The 22885-nt window shown below is 47.0% G+C and overlaps 1 protein-coding gene across 6 annotated transcripts in view; it reads left to right on the plus strand.

The window, feature by feature from the left end:
* PLXNA3 (plexin A3) overlaps positions 1-22885 on the plus strand; it is a 72606-nt gene that overhangs the window by 26488 nt on the left and 23233 nt on the right. For all 6 annotated transcript variants that reach the window (XR_015947294.1, XR_015947295.1, XM_035140301.3 and 3 more), the window contains exons 8-16: positions 286-385; positions 3092-3206; positions 5692-5892; positions 16737-16833; positions 18534-18724; positions 18867-19012; positions 20749-20869; positions 21119-21255; positions 22389-22562. Coding sequence is in view for 4 of the 6 variants with exons in the window: in XM_035140301.3 (XP_034996192.2) it covers positions 286-385; positions 3092-3206; positions 5692-5892; positions 16737-16833; positions 18534-18724; positions 18867-19012; positions 20749-20869; positions 21119-21255; positions 22389-22562 (1282 nt within the window). In the remaining 2 variants the exon portion in view is untranslated. The remainder of the gene's footprint in view (positions 1-285; positions 386-3091; positions 3207-5691; positions 5893-16736; positions 16834-18533; positions 18725-18866; positions 19013-20748; positions 20870-21118; positions 21256-22388; positions 22563-22885) is intronic.

A 22885-nucleotide genomic window follows, 5' to 3' on the forward strand; every position in this document is an offset into this window, starting at 1 on the left:
AGCTGTCAAGATCACTCAGTACAGACTGGCAACCACTCTGGTGCTTCCTTTCCCATTTGCAGCTGGAGGTGTTCAGAAAATGGTTAATGAACAGAACTATTCCCTCTCCACCCACAGCCAGACACAAACTTTGTAAATCGGATGCTTATGTGCGGAGAGAGGAGCATCATCTGCTTTCCTAATTTTGAGTGTGTAACTTCAGGTTAATGTAGAATGTGATCTTGCAAACAGATGCTTACTGCTCTCTCTCCTTTCCAACTCCCCACCTACCCAATACCAACTCAGGTGACGTTCGCACTGTTAGACTCCGGCTTCTCTCCAAGGAGACGGGGGTTGAATTCGCCAGCACTAATTTTGTCTTCTACGACTGCAGCCTTCTGCGCACGTGAGTTTTGACACTGGGGCCATAATCTCCCTTCTTCAGACCCCAGACCTGGTCCCAGCTTTGAACAACTGTCCCCTCGCCCCAAGAAAATCCTCCTTAGTCTTGATTTCTTCCCTTTAGGAAGAGCTCTGATCTGGCAAACTAAAGGCTTATCCAGCCAACATCCTCTTGCCCCAAATGGCCACCCAAACGCTAACAGGAGTGCTTAAGTCTTATCTTACCCGTAAAGCACCCATGTTGCATGCCTTTTACTAAGGACGTTTATATGACATTACATTTGTGTTGTAAATTGCCTTGTGGTCTTCTGACGAAGGGCAGTATATAAATTTACTAAATAGTAATAATAATAGTATTCTGCTGGGAGCTGCCCAGAGTGGCTGGGGAAACCCAGCCAGATGAGTGGGGTATAAATAAAATACTACTACTACTACTACTACTACTACTACTAATAATAATAATAATCTGCATCGTGGGCTAATCTAAAATGGGGTGACCCAGCCAGATGAGTGGGGTATAAATAATAAATTATTATTGTTAAATTATTAACATAATTTGTTTTTATATGTGCTGAAAGCCACCCAGAGTGGCTGGGGAGACCCAGCCAGATGGGCGGGGTAATAATAATAATAATAATAATAATAATAATAATAATAATACTGTAATAAATGTGAATTTATGGTGAAAAAATAATCAGTGGATCCCCAAATGTATGTTTGGGTTAAAGGTGGGTCCCGGGTCTGAAAACAAGGAAGAAAACTAATGTAAAGGCTGAGTTGTTGTTGCCTTTTCCCTCTTCAGCAAGTGCTTCCCCCCCAGAGGCTTCCTTCCACCATCTTTTACAGCATTGTTTCCTAAAGTGGGTGATACTGCCCCCTGGGGGGCACTGTAATGATCCAGGAGGGGCGGTAGTAGCCTTGGGTGCAATTGGGGGGCATTGAATAAAACTAAGGGAGGTAGAAGCGTAAAGAACGAAGAGAATTTTGAAAAATGATCCGTTGCAGGATGGCGACAGCGCCTCCCCTGGATCCAGCGGGGTTTCCCCCAGGCTTGGCTGGACACTGTTTGGCTTCACCCAGACCCGGGAAGTGGATTGCAGCTTTAGTACAAAGGTTTTTAATTGCATTTCCTTCATCGTATTTGGTGGAACATGGCTTCAGTGTGGTCACAAATATGTTAACTAAAAAAAAAAGAAACTGACTGAAAATAGCTAATCATGGTAATTTAAGAATGCTGCTGACAAAAATAGAGTCCAGTATTAATAAACTGATTGCAGTGCACCAGGTTTAGCCTTCTCATTATGATTACAGTCGTACCTTGGTTTACGAACCGCTCAGGTTGCAAACAGTTCGGGTTACGAACTCCGCAAACCCGGAAGTGTTTTCGGCGCGCGTGCGTCCCGCGCATGCGCAGAAGCGGCGCACTTTGTTTGCGCATGCGCAGAAGCAGCACTCGGTTTGCGACCTTTTCGGGTTACGAACTGCGACCCGGAACGGATCGCGTTCGTAACCCAAGGTACTACTGTATTTTAAATATTATTCGTAATTTTATTTTAATATTATCCTTCGTTATCTAATTTTTTGTGTGTAATGCAAATGTTACTATGGTTGATTTTAATAAATTTATAATTGCAAACTTCAAGGTGTCTTATTTACAACATCTTTTTTTACTATATTGTAGGAAGTAGGTAGAAATATAGATACATTAAAAAAACGCACATTTGTTACTGCATCTTTCTGTTTGTTCAGTTAAAGAAGATAGATTTCCAGGGGAACTCTGAGTAATTATTATTTTTTTATGAAAAGGATGGTGGTAGGCCAGATAAGTTTGGGAACCTCTGATTTACAGAGTGTCACCAGAGTACATGATGCTGAACACAATAACATCACACACACACACACTCTCACACACAGCCCCAAAGAGAGTCAATTCAGAATATTTCTGCAGCCGACAGGCAGGAAGACTTTTTAGGCTTTAGTCCCAGAACTCGTCTTGAATTGGGGCATCTGAACCAACACAAAGTATGTCTAAGCATGTGCAGAGTGCTTTCCCCTTTACCAGGACCCATAACCAGCTCTATTTGCAGCAGGGGTTTGTTGGTGGTGGGTGGGCTCTTTTCAGGCCAGAGGGTGAGAGCGGCTGGGTGAGTCTGGGCCTCGTCCGCCTCTTGTTTTTAGAAACAAAGCGCTGGAGGTGCCTGTGGAGCAGCGCTCGATCTGCCGCCTTGCTTGTCCTTTCTCATGGCTTGGCACACGCTTCCTTCCTTCCTTGTTTCCTCACCCCCACCCCCACCCATTTTAAAATAGGAAGTCACATGCAGTCTCTTGTTTAATTCCGAAGAAGCGCTTTCCTCTCTCGGTTCTGGGGCGCCCAGCCTTATACACCGCCAAGTCCATTTGTGGCAATGGCTTCAGTCAACATTCGCCCCCCGGGCTTGTCTCTGCAGCAAGCAGATGGCTTTGGCAGGACTTTGGGAGCTGATTCAATCAGTGTCCCTCCCCCCCTCCCCTCCTTTCCCATGAACTCCGTATCCTCAAGCAGAACAATGGCAACAGGGAATAAAAGGTCCAGGAAAGAAGGGGGTGGGTGGCTTTTGTGGGGCAGGGTATATGTGGGTGTACACCTGTTGTTGTTGTTGTTGTTCTTGCTTCTTCTTCTGCTGCTGCTGTTTCCCTTTACATTGACTTTTTATTTCCATTCTTCCTGCAGATGCTTGTCGTGTGTGAGCAGCCACTACCCTTGCCACTGGTGTAAATACAGACACACTTGCACCCACAATGTTGCCAAGTGCTTCTTCCTAGAAGGGCGAGTCAACACCACAGAGGTGAGAGCAGTCCTTTAGGTGTTTTCTAAATGTCAGGTAGTTGTTTATCTCCTTGACCTCTGATGAGAGGGCATTCCACAGGGTGGGTGCCACTACCGAAAAGGCCCTCTGCCTGGTTCCCTGTAGCTTTGCTTCTCGCAGTGAGGGAACCGCCAGAAGGCCCTCGGCGCTGGATCTCAGTGTCCTGGCTAAACGATGGGGGTGGAGACGCTCCTTCAGGTATACAGGACTGAGGCCGTTTAGGGCTTTAAAGGTCAGCACCAACACTTTGAATTGTGCTCGGAAACATACTGGGAGCCAATGTAGGTCTCTTAGGACCAGTGTTATGTGGTCTCGGCGGCCACTCCCAGTCACCAGTCTAGCTGCCGCATTCTGGATTAATTGCAGTTTCCGGGTCACCTTCAAAGGTAGCCCCACGTAGAGTGCATTGCAGTAGTCCAAGCGGGAGATAACTAGAGCATGCACCACTCTGGTGAGACAGTCTGCGGGCAGGTAGGGTCTCAGCCTGCGTACCAGATGGAGCTGATAGACAGCTGCCCTGACACAGAATTGACCTGGGCCTCCATGGACAGCTGTGAGTCCAAAATGACTCCCAGGCTGCGCACCTGGTCCTTCAGGGGCACAGTGACGCCATTCAGGACCAGGGAGTCCCCCACACCCGCCCGCCCCTGTCCCCCAAGAACAGTACTTCTGTCTTGTCAGGATTCAACCTCAATCTGTTAGCCGCCATCCATCCTCCAACCGCCTCCAGGCACTCACACAGGACCTTCACCGCCTTCACTGGTTCTGATTGGACACGTATGGAGATGCAGGCAGAGTTTTACATTCATTAAAAAACCACCCAGCTCTCCCAACAACGTTGTAATATTTTGGAGTTTTGCAGAATTCAGAGTGTATTGCTTGGGGTGGTGCAGGCAGAAAAAAAAGAAGGAATAAGAGTTGTGAGGTGGGACAGAAAGATAAAGCTCCCCGCTCCCTCAGCAAGAGAACATATCTTCAGATGACATGAGCTCTAGAAATTTTATTTGAAATGTGAACAGAGAGCTGAGATTTGTGGAAGTCTAGATTGTCTTTAGGCTGTTTCCTGTGTTGTAGCATGCAAGCGAAGAGCTGTTCTTCCTTGGATGTTTGTAAGCAGACGTTGGATGGCTACCTGCCATGGATGCTTTAGCTGGGGGTTGGACTAGATGACCATTGGGGTCCCTCCCAATTCTATGATTCTGCCATGGGATCTTTGGTACGAATGCACTTTCCCACAGACCAGGGAATCCCAAGCAATCGGAGGAAAGTCATCAGGTGGCAGATTGACAGCATTGGCAGCCGATAATAGCACTAAAGTGCCTGTGGTGGTGGTGGGGGTCTGGATCAATGTTGGTGGGGGGCAGGAAGGACCAGGGTAAATTTGCTGGTAGTGGGGCCAGTCGCTCATAATCAATCGTCTGGCCCAGGCGGCGGGATCAATAGACCTAGAGACGCCCGGGGCTCTTTGTGGGTAGGTAATTGATAGCAGCTCCCTTTGAGGGGCCAGCGTTCGGGTTGCGGTTGGATGTGGTGGCTGGAGGTGGGAGTGGCCTGGACAGCAATCTCAGAGGCTCTGGGAAGCAGAGCATTCATTGCAACTGTTGGGGTTGAATTAGCACTGGCAAAACGACCTGTGTGTGTGTGTGTGTGTGTGTGTGTGTGTGCATGCTGCACACTATAATTGAGCAAGAGAGCAGAGAGGGAACTTGGCGCTTCGCTCTTCTCTACCTTTTGTCTTGACCCCATTGTCTTCGGTCTGGACAGGAAGTTGCACCCAGGGCTTGATTGTTCTCCAGGTCAGGACCACATTTCCTCTATTGCTTCCTGGCGTCACTGCCACCCCCCCCAACCTCCCTGCTAGCCATGTAAACAGAGCAGCAAGCCTCCCCCTCCCCACCTTTCCTTTGGTACCAAGGAGCAATTAACTAGACTCTGGTTTCCATGGCAACTCAGAGCGCCCAGCAGGCTCTTTCATCTCCATCTTTCTCCGGCGGCTGCCCCAGGCAAGAGGAGGAGATGGAAGCCAGACTCCTGGGTTTTATCCTGTGCTCGGGACAGGGGTCTCTGGGGGTGGGAGAGGTCATATTTTGGGGGTGGGGGCAGAAAGAGCCTCAGTTCTCGTGGTGGAAAGGGTATGGAGCCAAGGTTGCGCCCCTAGTAATACTTGGGAATCAGTGGAATGGTAAACCAGTGGGCTTACTTGTAAGTAAGCCTGCCTGGAGTAGGCTGGGGGGGGCTTGGTTCAGAGGCAGCTAATGGGCCGGTTAAGCGACCCTCATGGGCTGCTTCCAGCCCAGGGGCCTTAGGTTGCCGACCTCTGATTTAGACCCATATATCTCCTCTGCTTTCAGTCCTGCACTGACAATGTTCAAAAGTGCATGGAAACAGTACAAGAAGGTGTGTGTGTGTCAGTCAGTGTGTCATTTTTAATACCACATGCAAATGCCTTGCCTCTCTCCTGTAGGGCTGCCCTGAGCTGCTTCCTGGTGGCGAGATACTGATCCCAGTGGGGGTGTTGCAACCCATTACCCTGCGTGCCAAGAACCTTCCTCAGCCTCAGTCAGGACAGAAGAACTACGAGTGCGTCCTGGGCATCCAAGGCCGGCAGCAGAGAGTCCCAGCCGTGCGCTTCAATTCAAGCAGTGTGCAGTGCCAAAACACCTCGGTGAGACAGACGCACATTTTACGCCTGTATTTTGAATACTTCTTTCCCTTGTCCCCCAGCATTCTGCAGAAATGAAGGCTGGAAACATTGTACTGTAATGGAAAAAGGAGATTCAGTTGCTCGCTGTTCTGGGGCTGCCCCCGGTTTTTCTTCCCTGTGCTTCACTTCCCCTGCTTCTTAACAGTTGTAAAATGCCTCCTTGCGCATCTGTGGCACAATTTGCACACATGTTTTAAGGGCAAGGACCAGAACCCATCCCAGCTAATGATGTTCCAGTGGTTGGAGTGTTGGGTTCAAGTCTTTGCTGTTGACTTGTTTTGACACGCCATCAAATGGCTAACTTTCTTGGCCTCAGTTGTCTGTTTGTATTATGGTAATAGTAACCTAATTAACAGTATTGTACTCCTGTAATGATGAATAAGTTTCAAAACACAAAGCGCTCTGTACACTGAGCGTTAGATTGCTTACGTTTTTTGCACATGCGCTTTAGCACGCTCCCAAAATAAAAGAAGCATCCCTCTTTTTTATTATTATTTTTAAAAGACAGTAACTCTCTCCTTTGTGAACCCCCGTACCATCCCTGGCCATTGGCTATGTTGGCAGGAGATGAAGAGAGTTGGAGTCTAACATCTGGAGGGCCACAGGCTCGCCATCCTGCTCTCGCCCTGTGAGTAGAGTTGCCCAAACCCATGTATGTTCAGTGAGGCAGGAAGGTTTGCCAGTGAAACCAAATCAGGGTGAACTCCCCACAAAATTTAACAAAATGGGCTGCAAGCAGAACTGCACTTTAGGGTAAGTAACTAGAGAAATGCGTGTTGGGTCAAAATAAGTAAATAAAATATAACCACATAAACGATGATGGGCTAAACTGTGAGTATCTAGGAAAGAGATTTAAAATCACAGTGGGGAAATGTACTTAATACTTCAATGTAGTGTACCGAAATAGGGGGAAGGCTAATTCCATGTTAAGAACTGGCAAAGGGACTGAAAATAATTCTGCAGCTACTGTAGTATACTGTGTGGAGTTATCACTCCATCTGAAAAAAGGACATCATGCATCTGGAAAAGGTTGAGAAAGGAAAGCACAAAACGAAAGGGGATTTACACAAGGGCTTTATAAACCATAAAGCGGTTGGATAGCAAGATTTCCCTTTTTGCTCTCAAATAATTTTAGAACCCAATTTTAGAAATTTAGGGCATTGTCAGCATTTGAGCATTATTTAGTTGTTGGTCCATTTTCCTCTCTTTGAATTAGACTGTAGTAGTTCATACCTGCACTTACTTGAATTTGTATATTGAGAAGCAACTTTGGTCTTTCCTGTTCATGCCTGTAGGTGTTCTCATTTTTTTGTGTTTGTCCCTGCCTTCTAATTTCTTGATTCTATCATGCCAATTAACTACCATCAGGGCATGTGCGTAGATAGCTGCAAGTATGCTGCTGCTGCTGCTGCTGCTGCTGTTCAAATCCCCAGCAAGAAGTTGCAAAAGCACACAGGCAGTTGTAAATTCTCAGTGCACACTTCTATTGTACCCTGGGTTTTATTTTGAAAATCTGAGGGATCAAAAGAAATAGCCTTAGCCCCGTGTGTGTGTGTGTGTGTGTGTGCGTGTGCGTGTGTGCGGCTGCTTTGTCCTCTGTTCAAGAGTGCACTGAAAGTAGTTACAAGCACAGCTGGAAAAGACTCGAAAACATTGAGGCAGTAGTAGGCATGGAAAGGGGAACAGAGAATGATTATTGATCCACCCACCCAAACCATCAGAAGGAATAATCTGCAACCCAAGTGAAACAGTTTGGAGCCCAGTTTTCCCCAACTTGCCAGATTTTCCCTGATTGAGTAAGCCGAAATTTTACAGGTGGAAGGCATTGAGAATGACATTATTTGAGGGTAATGTCAAGTGGACTACACAGATAAACAGCTGCAAGAACATACTACGCCCTGAGTGTGTAGAAAGTGGGGGTGGGGGGTGAGTGAGGGAGACTGTTTCCTCCTCCTCGTGTAATACTGGAATTCAGGGTAATCCAATGAAATAGATGGACAGTGAATTCAGGACAAACAGAAGGAATTGTTTCTTTGTGTAATGCATAATTAACTTGTGGAATTTGCTGCCACACGATGTGGTGATAGCAGCTACGTTAAAATGGCTTTGAAAGGGGATTAGGGAGACTTATCCTCCATGAATTTATCAATGGCCACTGAATGACAGTTGCTGGGAGCAACTGCACAGGAGGGCTATTACTTCCACGCTCTGCTCGTAAGCTTCCCATAAGTTGTACCACTGTGGGGATGCTGGTGCTGGGCTAAATCAAGATGCTGGACCTTTAGTCTAATCCAGCAGGGCTTTTGCCTCTTGAGTGCCAGGTGATGGATGCAATCGAAAGGGGAGAACTCTTGCTTTCAGTGCCTAATGAGCTGCTGCCCTCATGGAGTGCCTTGGAACTCCCAGAGGCATCTGCCTGGCTGGCTGGCCGGCCGGCCACTGTTGAGTAGTTCCTGTGTTGTGAGATTTGGAAGTGTAAAATCTAAAGGAATAATTATTTGAACTAGCTATACTAAAAGAGTGAAGAGAAGCATGCAGATTTATCAATCCTTAGCTTTGTAGGACCCACTTCCAATGCTGGCCAGAGTTAGGCCCACCACCCTCAGCATTGCTTCCTTATCAAAACTGGCTGTGTATATGTGGGGCTTCCGCTGGATGCTCCACCGAGGTTTCCCTCTGCTGTTCATAACCTAATACTGCACTCTGTAATCCGTTCCCCAAGGCTATTATTAACAAAGGGTGGTCCCCCCCCCACACACATATTGGACCATTTGTCTTCCACAACAATTGGGAGTGGAATATTGGCAAATTTGGGTGACTGGGCAAATTGGAAGAACGTTCCCAATGGGTGAGGGCTTACCCTATAGATGATTGAGTCCCATATTACAAAAGAGGCATTGGCGGGCTGGGCTTCTGAGGGCAGGGGAGCTATTGGTTGAAGCAGTGGCAAAGCTTAAACAAACAAACAAATTCTTGGCCACTTCATGCTTAAGGTAAACCCACCCAGCTGAAAGTTCTGGATTTTTACCTGTCCCAAAGATGAATGCCATCTTTGGGGTAGTGTTTGTGTTTTGCCCCAACACCCTGAAAGTAACAAAAACATCTGGGCCGAATGCTTCAGCCCAGGCTTCCTATTAATGATTTTGGTCTGCAAAGAGGGTCAAGGGAATTCTGGCTGCTGTGTGATGGAAACAGGTTAAGCATCTTCCTTTTTTCACTGCTGCTTCTTGGGGTCTAGCTACTCCTCTTTCCCCCCTAGCTGCTGCACCTTTCCTATCGAGGACCACCCAAGTTCCCATATCAACATGCCCTTGAGTCTGAGATGGCTGAAATGCAATGCTTAAAGTTGACCCATGGAGAAGGAGCTGTCATCTAAGACTTGATCTAAGACTATACTCAGTCTGCCCTTTTTGCCTGCCTTTTTATTTGGCATTCTTTCAGGGGGTGGCTCTGCTAGTCAGTTTCCTCCTCCTTAGACTTAGTTTTGCCCTTGTAGAACTCGGCAGGGAAGACGATGGCGTCAAAACTAGAATGAGTTGGCTCTGTCTGTCACTGGTGCTATCTCTACCCACTGTTGGTCTCCCTGCCTTCCACCCTACTAGTCTCAGTGGGCACAGGCCAACACAGGTTCTCCCTCCCCTGTTGGAAGTAGTATGCTTCTGAATACCAGTTCGTGGGAATCACAGGTGGGAAGAGAATTGTTGCACTCAGGTTCTGCTAGCAGGTTTTCCATAGGCATCTGGTTGTGATGAATGGGATGTTGGACTAGATGGGCTGTTGGCCATCAGGGCTCTTATGTTCTTACAAAGGACCAACCTGGCTTGCATTTCCAATCCAGATGAGGCAAGCTCATCTCCTAGAATCTTGTTTCAGTATCAAAAGGAGGTCAAATAGGAGGATTTATTGTAGTCTATAAGTGTTCCATCTTCCACTTCAGGTTCATGTATTGCAGAGCCTTCATTCTGAGTGTTTGTTGGGTAGGTGGGACACTACAAAGGTTCTATTAGTGTACTGACCACCCAACATGCTGCCTGATATTTGCCTTGCCTGATTTGAAGGACTTTTAGTGGTGAGGCTCAGGACCTTATGGCAACCATGAGAACCACCAGGCTATTCCCAGAATGTTTCGTACCCAATTCATTTGATATTCTTCCTGTGATGTTCTTTGTTGAGGGTGAACTGATAGCGGTCCTTGGGTTGAGGGATTCCTTGGCTGTTTCCCAGTGCATGGGCAGATCACTACCTGGTGGTGACTCCAGTCCTCTGCAAGAGTGGAGTGAGAATGGGGGCAAGTAGGTTGAGCCAACTCCAAAAGCTGATGAATCCAAGCAGTTTCCTGACAGCCATTCTCCTGGAATACAGAGGAGGTTGGGGTGATGAAGCAATAGGGATGCTCGCTGGAATGTGAGTGGAGAGGAACTTGGAATAAGACTGAACAAATCCAGGCTACAGCTCATTTTAGAGGCTCCCTCGTGGCAGTGATGGCAGCAAACAAAAACTAATTTTCTGCCACTGTTGTGTCTCTGCTGAGCCATTCTGCAGAGCCGGTGTTGAGTGGACAGAAATCTTCTGCATTTAGGTCCCCAGGGTGATTGTAATGAACCCTTGGTAGCCTGTTGAGATTTATCTGCCAAGCACTTCACCAATAAAAATTGCTCTCATCTTCTCCAACTTAGATGACAGTTTAGATCCAGAGTAAGTGCTAGAAGTTGGGCTTTTAGATTGGAATTTCTAGCGACAGACAGACAGACAAACAAACAATTATTCATCTTATTTCTTCAAATAATCAGGGATTATTTTGTATGTGTTTGTGGGAAAGATCTCCCCCTTTGTTTGCTCTCCTATTGGGTTGCTTCTGTGGGATTTGGCATTTTCTCCTCCTGGTGACTTCTGTTTCTATTAATATTGGCATTTGGCAGGAAACTACCTCACTTCTGCACATTTCATTGTCATGAGATTAGGCTGTCATATATTTTTTTGGTGAGGTTTTACAGTCTTCTTCGCGGTGACTCATACATTTCTGCTGCAGCTGCTGAGGTAGCATTTTCAGCCTGAGGAATGGCGATCAAACTGAGAGGGCTTATATGTGTTTTGCATTTGGGGTTAGGCTCTGATCCCTGCGGTGCTTTGCAGTAAAGGGAGCATGGGCTGGTTTGGTGCCAGGTGTTGAGTACTGTTGGGAAACTGACTTATATCTGATCAGCAGACACTTTTGGGCAGCGGCCACGGCGGGGTGGTGGTGGTAGTATATGTGCACAGAGAATTTCAGGAGGATAGCTTTGGTTTGAAGGTTTATCAGAGTCTGATATCAGATACTGCATCCCATCAGCACAAGGATTCCTCTTGCACTAGGGGACTTGCTCTCTGTCCCCCTATGCAGACCCAGTACCCTGCCCAACTCTGTTCCAGAGGGTTGGAACAGATTTAGGGGCTGCTGGGGGGGGGAGATCAGGAGAAAGGAGCGGACAGAACAAAAACTTGGTGCTATGTTGGGTTTCACCCCAGACTCCAATCTGGATAAAAATTCACAGATACTAATTATAGGTGGTTTTCAAATCTATACATCTATACATCATTTTCATTACATTCTCTTTCAAGGCGGTACATGCTGTAAATTTCAATGCTGAGAAGTTTGAGGTAGACTCAGTGGGGATGCTGAGAGTTAGGCTAGCAGGTGCAGTCCTGCACCCCTTCCACTGTTTATTCCAGCAAAATGGGGGTCTTGGATAATAATAATTTATTATTTATACCCCACCCATCTGGCTCGGTTTCCCCAGCCACTCTGGGCGGCTTCCAACCAAATACTAAAAACAGTACAGCATCAAACATTAAAAACTTCCCTAAACAGGGCCGCCTTCAGTTATCTTCTAAAAGTAAAATAGTTGCTTAGTGCCTTGACATCTGCTGGGAGGGCGTATCCAAATTGTGGCCTTGGTTTTTGAAGGTCCCACCACCTCGGGACATGGTGAATATCTCAGAGCTTTCCCAACGCCAGGTCCACAAGCCAAAATTATTTCTGTAGGAATGGTGAGAATCTACCTATAATTGTTGCAAGTTGGGAACCACCTTCCTTTCCCTCCCCCCCCTTTCCAACTCTCCCCCAAAACTGTAGCATGCTAACTGCATCATTTCATGGCTTGGCTTGCTTGTTTGAGCTAACTTAAGCTATTTGCTCTGCAGGCACCTCACCTGCTCTCAGTATTGGAGTACTATGGAAGTCTGAGGCAGGTAGTGAATGGATGTCCTTTCTTTTGGCTTATTTCAGGGCAGCAAGTCTAGAAGGAATGATTAAATGTGTTTTTGGGTGCTGCTTGGCAGCAAAGGCTTTATCTTCCTTCCCACCTTCCCCTCCACTTAATTAACACTCTTGCGTTTCTATATGTTAAGTGGTATGGAAACACTGATGGAATGGAATGAAGGATTCCACGTTGCTTTTTAATAAGGATTAAAGAGCCTCTTCTTTTGGCCGGGGCAGAAATAAACAGCAGGACTTACTGAAGATCTGTGTTGGCACTTGTTCAGTTTACTTTTAACATGCATTAATGATGTGAGAGAGGATGGACCGACTCTAAAGAGGCTCAAACGGTTGTGCAGGCGATGCAGAATAATTCCAGCTGGCAAAGTACAAAGATGGCTGCAGAGATCTGTCAAAAATAAAAATAAAAGTAAACCAGGTGGCTGAGGAACAAAATGGCTGAGAACACAGAGGGTTGGTATAGCAGCAAAGTTATATATGTGATGCAGGGAAGGTTTTATTTTTCTACATCTGTGGCCCTAGTCAACAAGTTACTTCAACTACTTTGAGAGAAGACTGGGGAGCAACACTTGTTGCCATTCATTGCCTCCATGCCTCTCTCTTACCTCAGGGCAGGCAGTTGTGGGGGCTGGATATGGGGCAAGGGATAGCCCCCATCTCTGGACACCTAATGTTCATTTATTTTATTAAACAAGATTTATATACCACTTATATCAGCAGTAACAAAAAACCATGAGTGGTGCACATAAAGCGATACGGAATTTACATAAGAAAATACCAATAAGATCAACCCTCCAACAAACAAATAAGCATAAAATTGATCAAAATTTAAATTTCAAAAGAAGTGCACACAATAAAATTACATGCCTGAGTGTTGTTGTTTTATTTAGGTGTGTGCTTGTTAGTTTAAAACTAATGTTTTCCCACTGGGGTTAGGAGATTGTATTCAGAAAAATAATCAACATGCTGTAGCTGCCAAAAACTGCCGGAGAATCCTGAGAAAGGGATAAAAAGTATTATGAACACAGTGAAGCAGCCAGAACTTGAATACTGTGCATTTTGCATCCTGGGCAAAATTCCCTTGCTGAACTGCATACCGTATTTTCCTGTGTATAAGACACCCCCATATATAAGACAGCTCCTATTTTTTTTGAACCCCAAATTAAGAAATCAATATTTTAAACTAGGGTTGCCAAAACCATGTTTGGCTGGCTAATGGGGGGGGGGTAGCAGCAGCAGCAGCAGTAGTGCTTTGGTTGGTGGTGGGTTTTGGTTGGTGGTGGGTTTTGCTGTAAGTTGTTGTTTCCTCCTCCTCCTCCTCCTCCTCCTGATGCTGCTGCTGCTGCTACTACGCAGGGCTTAAATGGTGGAGCTGAGCGCCTCCTGCTGCGGAACAAACACTGACAGCTACTGGGCGAGCACTGCCTTCAGCTTGTAGGGCCCTGCCCCTGGGGGATCTTGGCCTGAGCCTGCTGGCCTCCTCTCGCTCGCCATGTCCGGGGATGGTCGGTGGCAGCGGAAAGTTCTTGAGCTTTTTTGGGCGATTGTCCTGAAAGTGGTTAAGCTTTCTTTGTGCAAGCGGGCATCCGCCCAAGCCAAAGACCCATCCAAGTATAAGACAACCCCCAATGCTTTACTAAAATTTTAAGCAATAAAACATAATCTTATACACGGAAAAATACGGTAGTTTTACAGCACCCAGTCAAGGGCAAAGCAGTTGCTTTAACTTTGTTTTACTTTTAGTTCCGATTGTTAGCAGCACGTCCAGACAGGAACTAGGAAAACCCCTGCTTTGATTCTTTAAAGTTTTCATCCCTTCATTGCTGGGTCTTTGTAGGATTACTATACAGCCTGTGGAGTTCTGGCCAGCGCATCTTAGAAAGAACTTTTTAGCTTTCTGATGTGATCAAAGCAAGCCCCATCTTCCCCTTCCCAAGTCAAGAAAAGAACCATTTGCACTCCCCAGTCCTCATCACTCATCTGCTAGGCAGGCAGATGGTTTGGCTGACAGAGCTCAACACCTTGACAAGAAACACGTCAGAAAGGAGAGAAATGGGGGGGACACACAGCCTGGGGAGTGGATCCCATGAAAGCTGCAAATTCTCACTTTAAATAGTGATCTACTTCATTGGCGCTGGCATGCTTTGGCTCCTGGACAAGTAATAACACATAAATGGATTTATAAAGCAACTGTGTGGCTTCTTCCCCTTTGTCACTTGCCCCTTAGCTCATTTGGCAACAGCACCTTTTTAAAAAGCACGCTGTAGTCCTGGAATGGGGGCGGTGTGGTTTAAAACTGTAAAAAATAACATTTATGAAAATTCTGAAGCTATGGGGGTAAATATGGGGTGGGGTGGGGTGGGGTGGGAAAAAATAGGGGAAATGTGTTACGTATAACTTAATTTACTATAGAATTATCATGCCTGAAATATGAGAAGTTTAGTTGATTCAGACAATTACAAATTGAATTTTTGGTTTTTGCGAGACTCCATGAATCCTGAGTTTGAGGGTCTATTACTCCGTTTATGGGGTGCTGCAAAACACAGGGTTTTTGCTGCAAAACTTTTGCCAAACAGTGGCACCAGTTTGGAGTAAATCTGACAGTGATGGGTTTGGGGGGTCTTTTGCTCCATTTGTGGGGCGCTGCAAAACATTCCCAAACTTTGGTGAGAATCAGAAATTGAGGACCTGCCCCCTCCCCCCAAAAAATCCCCCATTTCTCCCACCAGGGCCTTCATACCTTTAGGCCAGGGGTAGGCAACCTAAGGCCCCCAGGCCACAAGCGGCCCACGGGGGTCGTTTAACCAGCCCATGAGCTGCCCCCAAACCGAGCTGCTCGCTTGGCGAGTCCCCGCGCACTGCGCTAAACTGGCACGGCGTGGGGACTCACTTCCACAGTGCCTGCGCAGACGCCAGAAATTGTGGCCGCGCGTGCTCATGCATGCGCAATCCGGCCCACGGAGGGATCTCCACTGGAGTGAACCAGCCCAGGTGAGGTCAACCTTGCCGACCCCTGCTCTAGGCTCTACAGATGTTTTTGGACTCCCAACTCACATCATCCCCAACCAGCGTGACCATCATTTGGAGGGACCTACAGGTCCTGCCCTAAACAAGGTTTCCTGGTTTGTGCCTGTAGGTCCTGTGTATGTGTGCAATATAAATATGTAATATGGGGATTATAGAAAAGCTTCTGCTTCTTTGGGCAGCTGTCGATAAATCCCTACAGAAGCCAACTCACATGCTGAGAACCCAGGAAGTTCTAACAGTGCAAGAAGTGGGGTTATGATCCAGATTCAGTAGATTAGCAAGTAGGTCCTTTCCACCTAGGGTGACCGTTTACTCAATGCCAACAAAGAGGGTAATGGAGGACACAGACCTAAATAAAATGTGCAAATATTAAAATGATCGCTACGGTTTAAATAGAACTACAATGCATGTCTCCATACTGGGGAAGATGATCGTCGGGTTGACCTGTGTGCTTGCTCAGTGTGCTGTCCAGATGCTTGCTGTTGATGGGCAACTTCAAGGCCATTCCTCTCCAAGTCCAATTTAAAGATGCATATGAAGGGAGATTTCATCTAGGTCTTTGTCTTTAAACAGAACTCAGAGCAGGCAGCCCTTCAGACAGAGGACTGTCCTCTGTGAAGTAGGGTGTGTGGCTGCTGCCCTAGTCTTTGTTTCTGATGACTGAGAGTTGAGCCTTGATTGGCAGGCTCTTAAGTACAACTCGTACTTCCTAGGTGGCAAGGCAGTTGGGTGTTCTGTCAGATTCTGGGGAGGTGCCCTCTTTTAGGTTTTCACAATGTGTATTTCTGAATAGGGATTCCCATTACTACAGTCATACTCTGTAGGGATGGGAGAGAGATTTGATATTGTTTGCATTTCAGTGAGAAACTCCCTGATGTGCACTTCTCAAACCAAAGTACAGACCAACACACAAATATCCTTTGAACTTTACCCTTCTCCAAAGTTTGTGCTTCTCCAAAGTTTGTGCTGCCATTCCCTAGCAAGCAGTGTGTATAAAAATGCATACAGTTGTACCTCTACTTACGAATTTAATGCGTTCTGAACACACATTTGTAAGTCGAAAAAAATTGTAAGTCGAATCCCATAGGAATGCATTGGGGGGAAAAATTCGTAAGTCGAAGCAACCCTATCTAAAAATTCGTAAGTAGAAAAAATCCTATCTAAACCGCATCCAAGATGGCGGACGGAGCTCCATTTGTAAGTAGAGGTACCACTGTATACACTATTAGAGAAACGTTTGCATTAAAGAACAACATATAAAAATGCATTATATTAGGGGAAATTGCTTTTTTAAAATGGCTATATTTGTCAAAACTGCATACAAAAATGTATATTTTAGGAGAATTTCACCCTAGCATGCTGACAAATTTTCATGATGGTTCATTTTTGAATGCAAATTATTGTTGTGGAAATGTGGAAAACTCAATTTAAGATTGGGGAAATGAGAAACGGAAATTGACACGTGAATCTATTCCTAGTATTTTGCCTTCTCATACATTTGTGACCCATCTCTTCCCCACAGTACTGGTATGACAGTGATGACTTGGGGGAACTGCCGCTGGATTTTGATGTCATTTGGGATGGAGACTTTGCCATTGACAAGCCACCAGGGTTCAAAGGTATGAGCCCTAGATGCAGAGTTCGTACTAATGGAGGTGCCTTAGGTCTGATTTCTCATGAATCACTTTCCAGTTTTCTAAAACGAACATTTTGTTATGGAGAGACCTTACACCAGGGGTCAGCAACCTTTTTCAGCCGTGGGCCGGTCCACCGTCCCTCAGACCATGTGGTGGGCCAGAGTATTTTGGAAAAAAATATGAACTAATTCCTGTGCCCCACAAATAACCCAGAGATGCATTTTAAATAAAAGCACACGTTCTACTCATGTAAAAACACCAGGCAGGGCCTACAAATAACCCAGAGATGGATTTTAAATAAAGGGACACATTCTACTCATGTAAAAACATGCTGATTCCCGGACCATCCGCGGGCCGGATTTAGAAGGTGATTGGGCCAGATCCATCCCCACGGGCCTTAGTTTGCCTACCCCACCTTACACAGTGATAGTTGGAATGCAGTAAACCAGGGCATGTCAGTGCTGTCCCAAAACGTTTTGCAGCCCGAGGAACATAAATGCCCCTTCTCAACCAGTGGCGGAGGAAGCCTCTTGGGCACCTGGGGCAGTGTGCCCACGGGCGGGGCGAACTGTGCCACACGGCGTCCATAGGGGTTAAGAATGGGGTGCGCTGCACAGCATCCATAGAGATGGGCAGAGGCAGAGCTGGCGGCGGCACATGTCCCAGGGATGAGACCCGGGGCGTACCGCCCCCACCGTGCTCCACCTCTGTTCTCAACACCCACCCACCAGCCACTAAGACCAGCACTTTTTTTTTAAAGGTCTTACTACACTCTTCATCTTACTGCCTTCATCTATCACTCCTTCCCTAATTCTGGTGCTGCCTAAAACAAGTGACTTAACCCTGATGTTAAGATGGGACCCAGGTGGCGCTGTGGTTAAACCACTGAGCCTAGGGCTTGCTGATCAGAAGGTCAGCGGTTCGAATCCCTGTGACGGGGTGAGCTCCCGTTGCTTGGTCCCAGCTCCTGCCAACCTAGCAGTTCGAAAGCACGTCAAAATGCAAGTAGATAAATAGGAACCGCTATAGCGGGAAGGTAAACGGCATTTCCATGTGCTGCTCTGGTTCGCCAGAAGCGGCTTTGTCATGCTGGCCACATGACCTGGAAGCTATACGCCGGCTCCCTCGGCCAATAATGCGAGATGAGCGCGCAACCCCAGAGTCGGTCACGACTGGACCTAATGGTCAGAGGTCCCTTTACCTTTAACCCTGATGTAAAGCCATCTCTGGAAGACAGAGAAGCTGCCTTAAACTGTATCCAACTGTTGGTCTATCTACCTTAGTTATGTCCCCACTTCCTGCTAGAATCTTCCCAGCATCTTAGACTGGACATATTTGCTGGCCTATCTGGACCTGCTGGGGATTTAAACCTGGGACTTTACTCATGCAGAGCAGATGCTGTACCCCTGAGCTTCATTCAGCCCTACACCTTGGTTGACCCTGGTGTGATAACTTCCAGCCCAGATGCATTCAAAGGCACAGTTGCATCAAGAAGCGAACCTACTAAAACGTTTATGGTGATTCTGCCATGTTAAGCATGCAGCTGAATCTTGGCCCACACTGCATGGTTTAGATTGCCAGCATAGGTGGAGGGATCTTTGAGGGGGGTGGCAATCTGGTGCATTGAGAAGAGAGGAAGTTCGTTTCATTTCACCTCCATGTTGTTCTTCCCTCTCCCCCAGCTCTGCTGTACAAGTGTTCAGCCCAGCGCTCCAGCTGCGGGCTCTGCCTCAAGTCAGACCCGCGTTATGAGTGTGGTTGGTGTGTTCCAGAACGCCGTTGTCTCTTGCGCCCTCACTGCCCTGCGTCCCGGCAGAATTGGGTGCCACCTGGACGGCGGGGGGCCCGCTGCACCCACCCCCGCATCACCCAGGTAAGAAAAACTGCTTAGCGGTTCTCTTACTCTGGTGCTTTTCCCTTCTTTTTTGGAACCCCTGCCAACCTCACTGGGTTCTCTCCCCCCCCAATGAGCAGCCTTCCTTTCTCTTCCCCTCCCACCCCCAATCTCTCTGCAGGTGTTGCCATTGACTGGCCCCAAGGAAGGTGGGACACGAGTGACAGTTTGGGGAGAGAACCTGGGGCTTCATTTCTTCGAGGTGGGGGTCCGTGTGGCAGGTGTGCGCTGCACTTCTCTCTCTGCTGAATACATCAGCGCTGAGAGGTTGGTGAGGGTTTTCTGGAAACACTGGGTGCTGGTGGAGGAGGAGCCTGTGGGGTGATGTCAAGGGAAGGTATAGAACAGGGAATCTGGGTAGGAGCAGGAACTGCCCAAAACAACTGTGTGGTTCATGGTCGCTCACTTAACACCACCTTCTGGACCTGGTGATGCATTTAATGGCAGAACTCTGTGAATGCAGCTCCTTCACTCCTCCCTCCGCACTTAAACCAGGAAGTCCCTAGTTAACCAGAGTATCCCATTTTCCCAGAATGGAAGAAACTCTGATCAGCAGCTTTGGAACAAGCCCAGGATCATAAAGTACAATTTATGGCAGAGTGCCTTTTAGTTATAGCACTTGGTTCTCCTGCATTTGGGAGCCAGGGCTTCAAGGCAGGTTTGTCATATTAACTAAAAACAAAATAATATCTAAGAAGGGAGGCTGCAGCGTTGCAAAATCAGAAAAATGAAAGGGAGCCAATAAGCACACGGTTGTACTTGATGAAGCTATAATTTTAATCTTCACACTTTATTATCAGACCAGAAAGATTCATGTTGCAAGAAAGGACAATAAATTTGTCTTTTCCTCCCCCCACGCCCCCCCCCCCAGTGTCATACCTGTATGTTCCACATTTGAATTTAGACATGTTTGTCTAAATGTTTCCCTCTTAAACTCCAGAAACAAGGTTCCCATGCCCAGATTCTCTCACTTTGGTAAAACTGGTCTAAACTACCAAAAATGGGTTTTCTTTGGGGTTATCCACACTTAACTTTTGCTCTGCTTTTTCCAGGCACCGGGAAAGAGCTCTGTGTTTAAGCTTTATTTCCCACTTTCCCTGCGAAAATTCGCGCTTTAGCATTCAGTTGGAACAAACGTCAGTTTGGCTTTTTCATGGATTGCCGTTTGCTCCAGGGGTTTTCATGGGGAAAGATCCAGAGCAAAAAAAGGAGAGGGGGACTTGGACACAAAGCTTTAAAGTGTGGACCATGCCTGAAAAGAGAGGGGCAAAAGGGAAAGTGTAGATAAGCTCTCAGGTCGGCCCAAGTGGACTTTGATGTTTCAATAGCACATGGATGGGTAACCTTTTCAGTCTTAACAGGTGGGAGACTCAGATCTGCCATGATCATGAATTTATTGCTTCCTCTGTGCATCTTGTTTGGGTGGGGCGGTGGGTGGAAGGTGCCTTTCCGATGCAAAACAAGATGATGTTCCTAGCCCCTTGTTGCAGAAACCTCTGGGTTTTCCTTATATTTTGTGCTGAGAAGGATATTGGTGCTGCCTTGATTGAGGTGAAAAGATAGGCCAAGCCAAAAGTATTCATTGGCCAGCTAGGAGTGATGCCAGGAAAATTTAGAGGATTGCACTGAAGGCCTCTCTGACCAAGGCTATTGCTGCTGACCTAACAGGCGCTCCTGAGGAAATGAGGAGTCATCCCCTCCCTAGGGAAGAGCACTGACCAGACTAAAAGGTTTACCAGGCAAACGTCATTCTGTTCAAGGAGTATTTCTTGCAAGGCCTTAACAAACCTGCAGTCCAGGGCAAGACAAGGCTGTGCAAAAATAAATTATGACAAGGGGCATTATGGAATGAAGAATTAGAAGCAATTGATGGCCTTGTGAAGGGAAGGGATGTGGTGGACTCAATGGGGCTGCAGGGATTGGATATGAGGAGTCTTGGTGTGGTGGCGATGGGATGGGGAGGGAGCCATATTCTTCTGACAAATCATCCTTTCTCCCCTCAGGCTGGTGTGCGAACTGGAGCCATCGCTTTTGCCTGACCCTCCCCCTGGGCCTGTGGAGCTGTGTGTAGGCGATTGCAGTGCCGACTTCCGGACCCAGTCAGATACTCCCTTCACTTTTGTGGTAATCAGGGTGGGGGTTAGGGCTCAATAGGCATATTTAGCTTATATGATAAGCAATGAAGTACATGGTAGAAGTCTTGCTTGTAAACTGAAGGTGGGTTTATTTGCGGGAAGGGGTGTTTTCTGAACCCCAGACCCAAAAAGTAGTCCGGTTCTGGAAGGGGTGTCCATGTTAAGCAGCTTGAGGGTAGGGGGAGACTGTTCGTGAAGTGTATCTTCATTATTGATTTCTACCTGTTTTCTCATGTAGACCCCCAGTTTCCATGGGGTATACCCAGAACGAGGTCCTGCCTCAGGCGGGACGAAAATCAGCCTCCTGGGAACGCATCTGGATGCTGGGAGCAATGTCAGTGTTGTGATCCGGGGAGCCCCATGTCAGCTGATAAGGTATTGTTTGGGGTGCCATTCAGGTTTCAGTGGAGTAGGCTGGGAACTCTTGGACAGGCTCAATATTAAATTGGGTTTGGGTAGGGGAAGGAATTGGGTGGAATTCAGCATCACACTGAGGTGAATGTCCATTCAGGACAAGCATTGCAGCAGGCAAAACAATCCCCCCCATCTCCTTCCCCATGCTCTGTTCTGGGAGCTGAGCTTCTAAGCCTTTTTTGGAGGGTGGGCGCAAGTGGAGGAGAGGAGGGGAAAGCTCCGCTGTGCAAGCAGAAACCCTTGGGCTGAAAGGAGTCTTTAGGTCAGTGGTTACCAATTGGTAGTCTGCAGACCCCAGAGGTCTGTTTCACCCATGCAGGGGGTCGCTGGCACCAGGGGCAAGGGCGGAAAACTGCCTAGAAAGCACCAGACAAGTGGAAATCTGCTTGGACCCATGTTTTCTAGGCACGGGACAAGCACAGGTCTTTATGATCCCTAGGCCTGTTTATTTCTTGCATAGCAGCTCCTTGGCATGTAGAAGCTATGAACCGAGAGTCAGCATGGTGCAGCAGGCAGAGTATCAGGCCAAAATTGAGGAGACCCAGGTTCAAATCCCCACTCAGGCATGAAGCTCCTAGACCCTGTTAACTGCCTTTCAGTTTAATCTACCTCAGAATAAAATAGGGTGGTGGTAGTGGGGGGGCGGGAATCAGGTGTGCTGCCCTAGAGCAGGATAAAAATGAAATAAGTCCATGGCCTGAGACCTAAGGTGGCCAGGCACAGAGGAGGAAAGCTCTGTGTTTCCGTTGGGACAATGCAACGTGGGTGGAGGGAAAGTGGAAGATGTTGAATGAAGGGGTGCGGGGAAAGCATAATTTTTGTGGTCAGATTATTTGTGAGGAGGCTGTGTTTGTTTCTTTAATAATAATAATAATAATAATAATAATAATAATAATAATAATAATAATAATAAATACATTTTTATTTATATCCCGCCCTCCCCAGTCAAAACTGGGCTCAGGGCAACTGACACAGTAAAATTACAATAAGACATAAAAGAAAAAAACAAATTAATTAAAATGCAGGTTATGATACAATTTAAAATTTATTTTTTTTAAAATGCAGCAATAACTCTTAACTTTCCCTCTCCCAAGGCGTAGCGCAGGGGAGATTGTCTGCCTGTCTCCCCCCTCCGCCCTAGGCCCAGGCCTCGCTGAGCTCAGCCTTCGCATTGACCGTGCTAACATCAGCACCAACGGCACAGTCTCCTTCCGCTACAGCCCTGACCCGGTTGTCACAGGGATAGAGCCTGCCTGGAGCATTGCCAAGTAAGTGATGAGCCTGTGACAGCTCTAAGCTTCTTTACGAAGCATCTCTCATTCCCACGGGACGGTGCCCAGGCCCCAAATTGGTAGATGGGAGTAACTGAGGAAATAGGGCTCTTCCCCCCCCCTTCCCCATGACTGCTGCTTAGTGGGGAGGACCCTTATGCTTCCCCACCCCCTCATGACTTGGGGGCTGCTCTCCATCCTCCTCATTTAAAAAGTTTTACTTCAGACACTTCAGCTTTGTCTCGTTTATTCAATCTGTCTCCCATCTCAGTGTTTCTCAAAATATGGTCCCCAGCTGTTGTTGAACTACAACTCCCATC

Source organism: Zootoca vivipara, chromosome 15 (genome assembly GCF_965207765.1).
Source record: "Zootoca vivipara chromosome 15, rZooViv2.hap1.1, whole genome shotgun sequence".
Classification (NCBI taxonomy): Eukaryota; Metazoa; Chordata; class Lepidosauria; order Squamata; family Lacertidae; genus Zootoca; species Zootoca vivipara.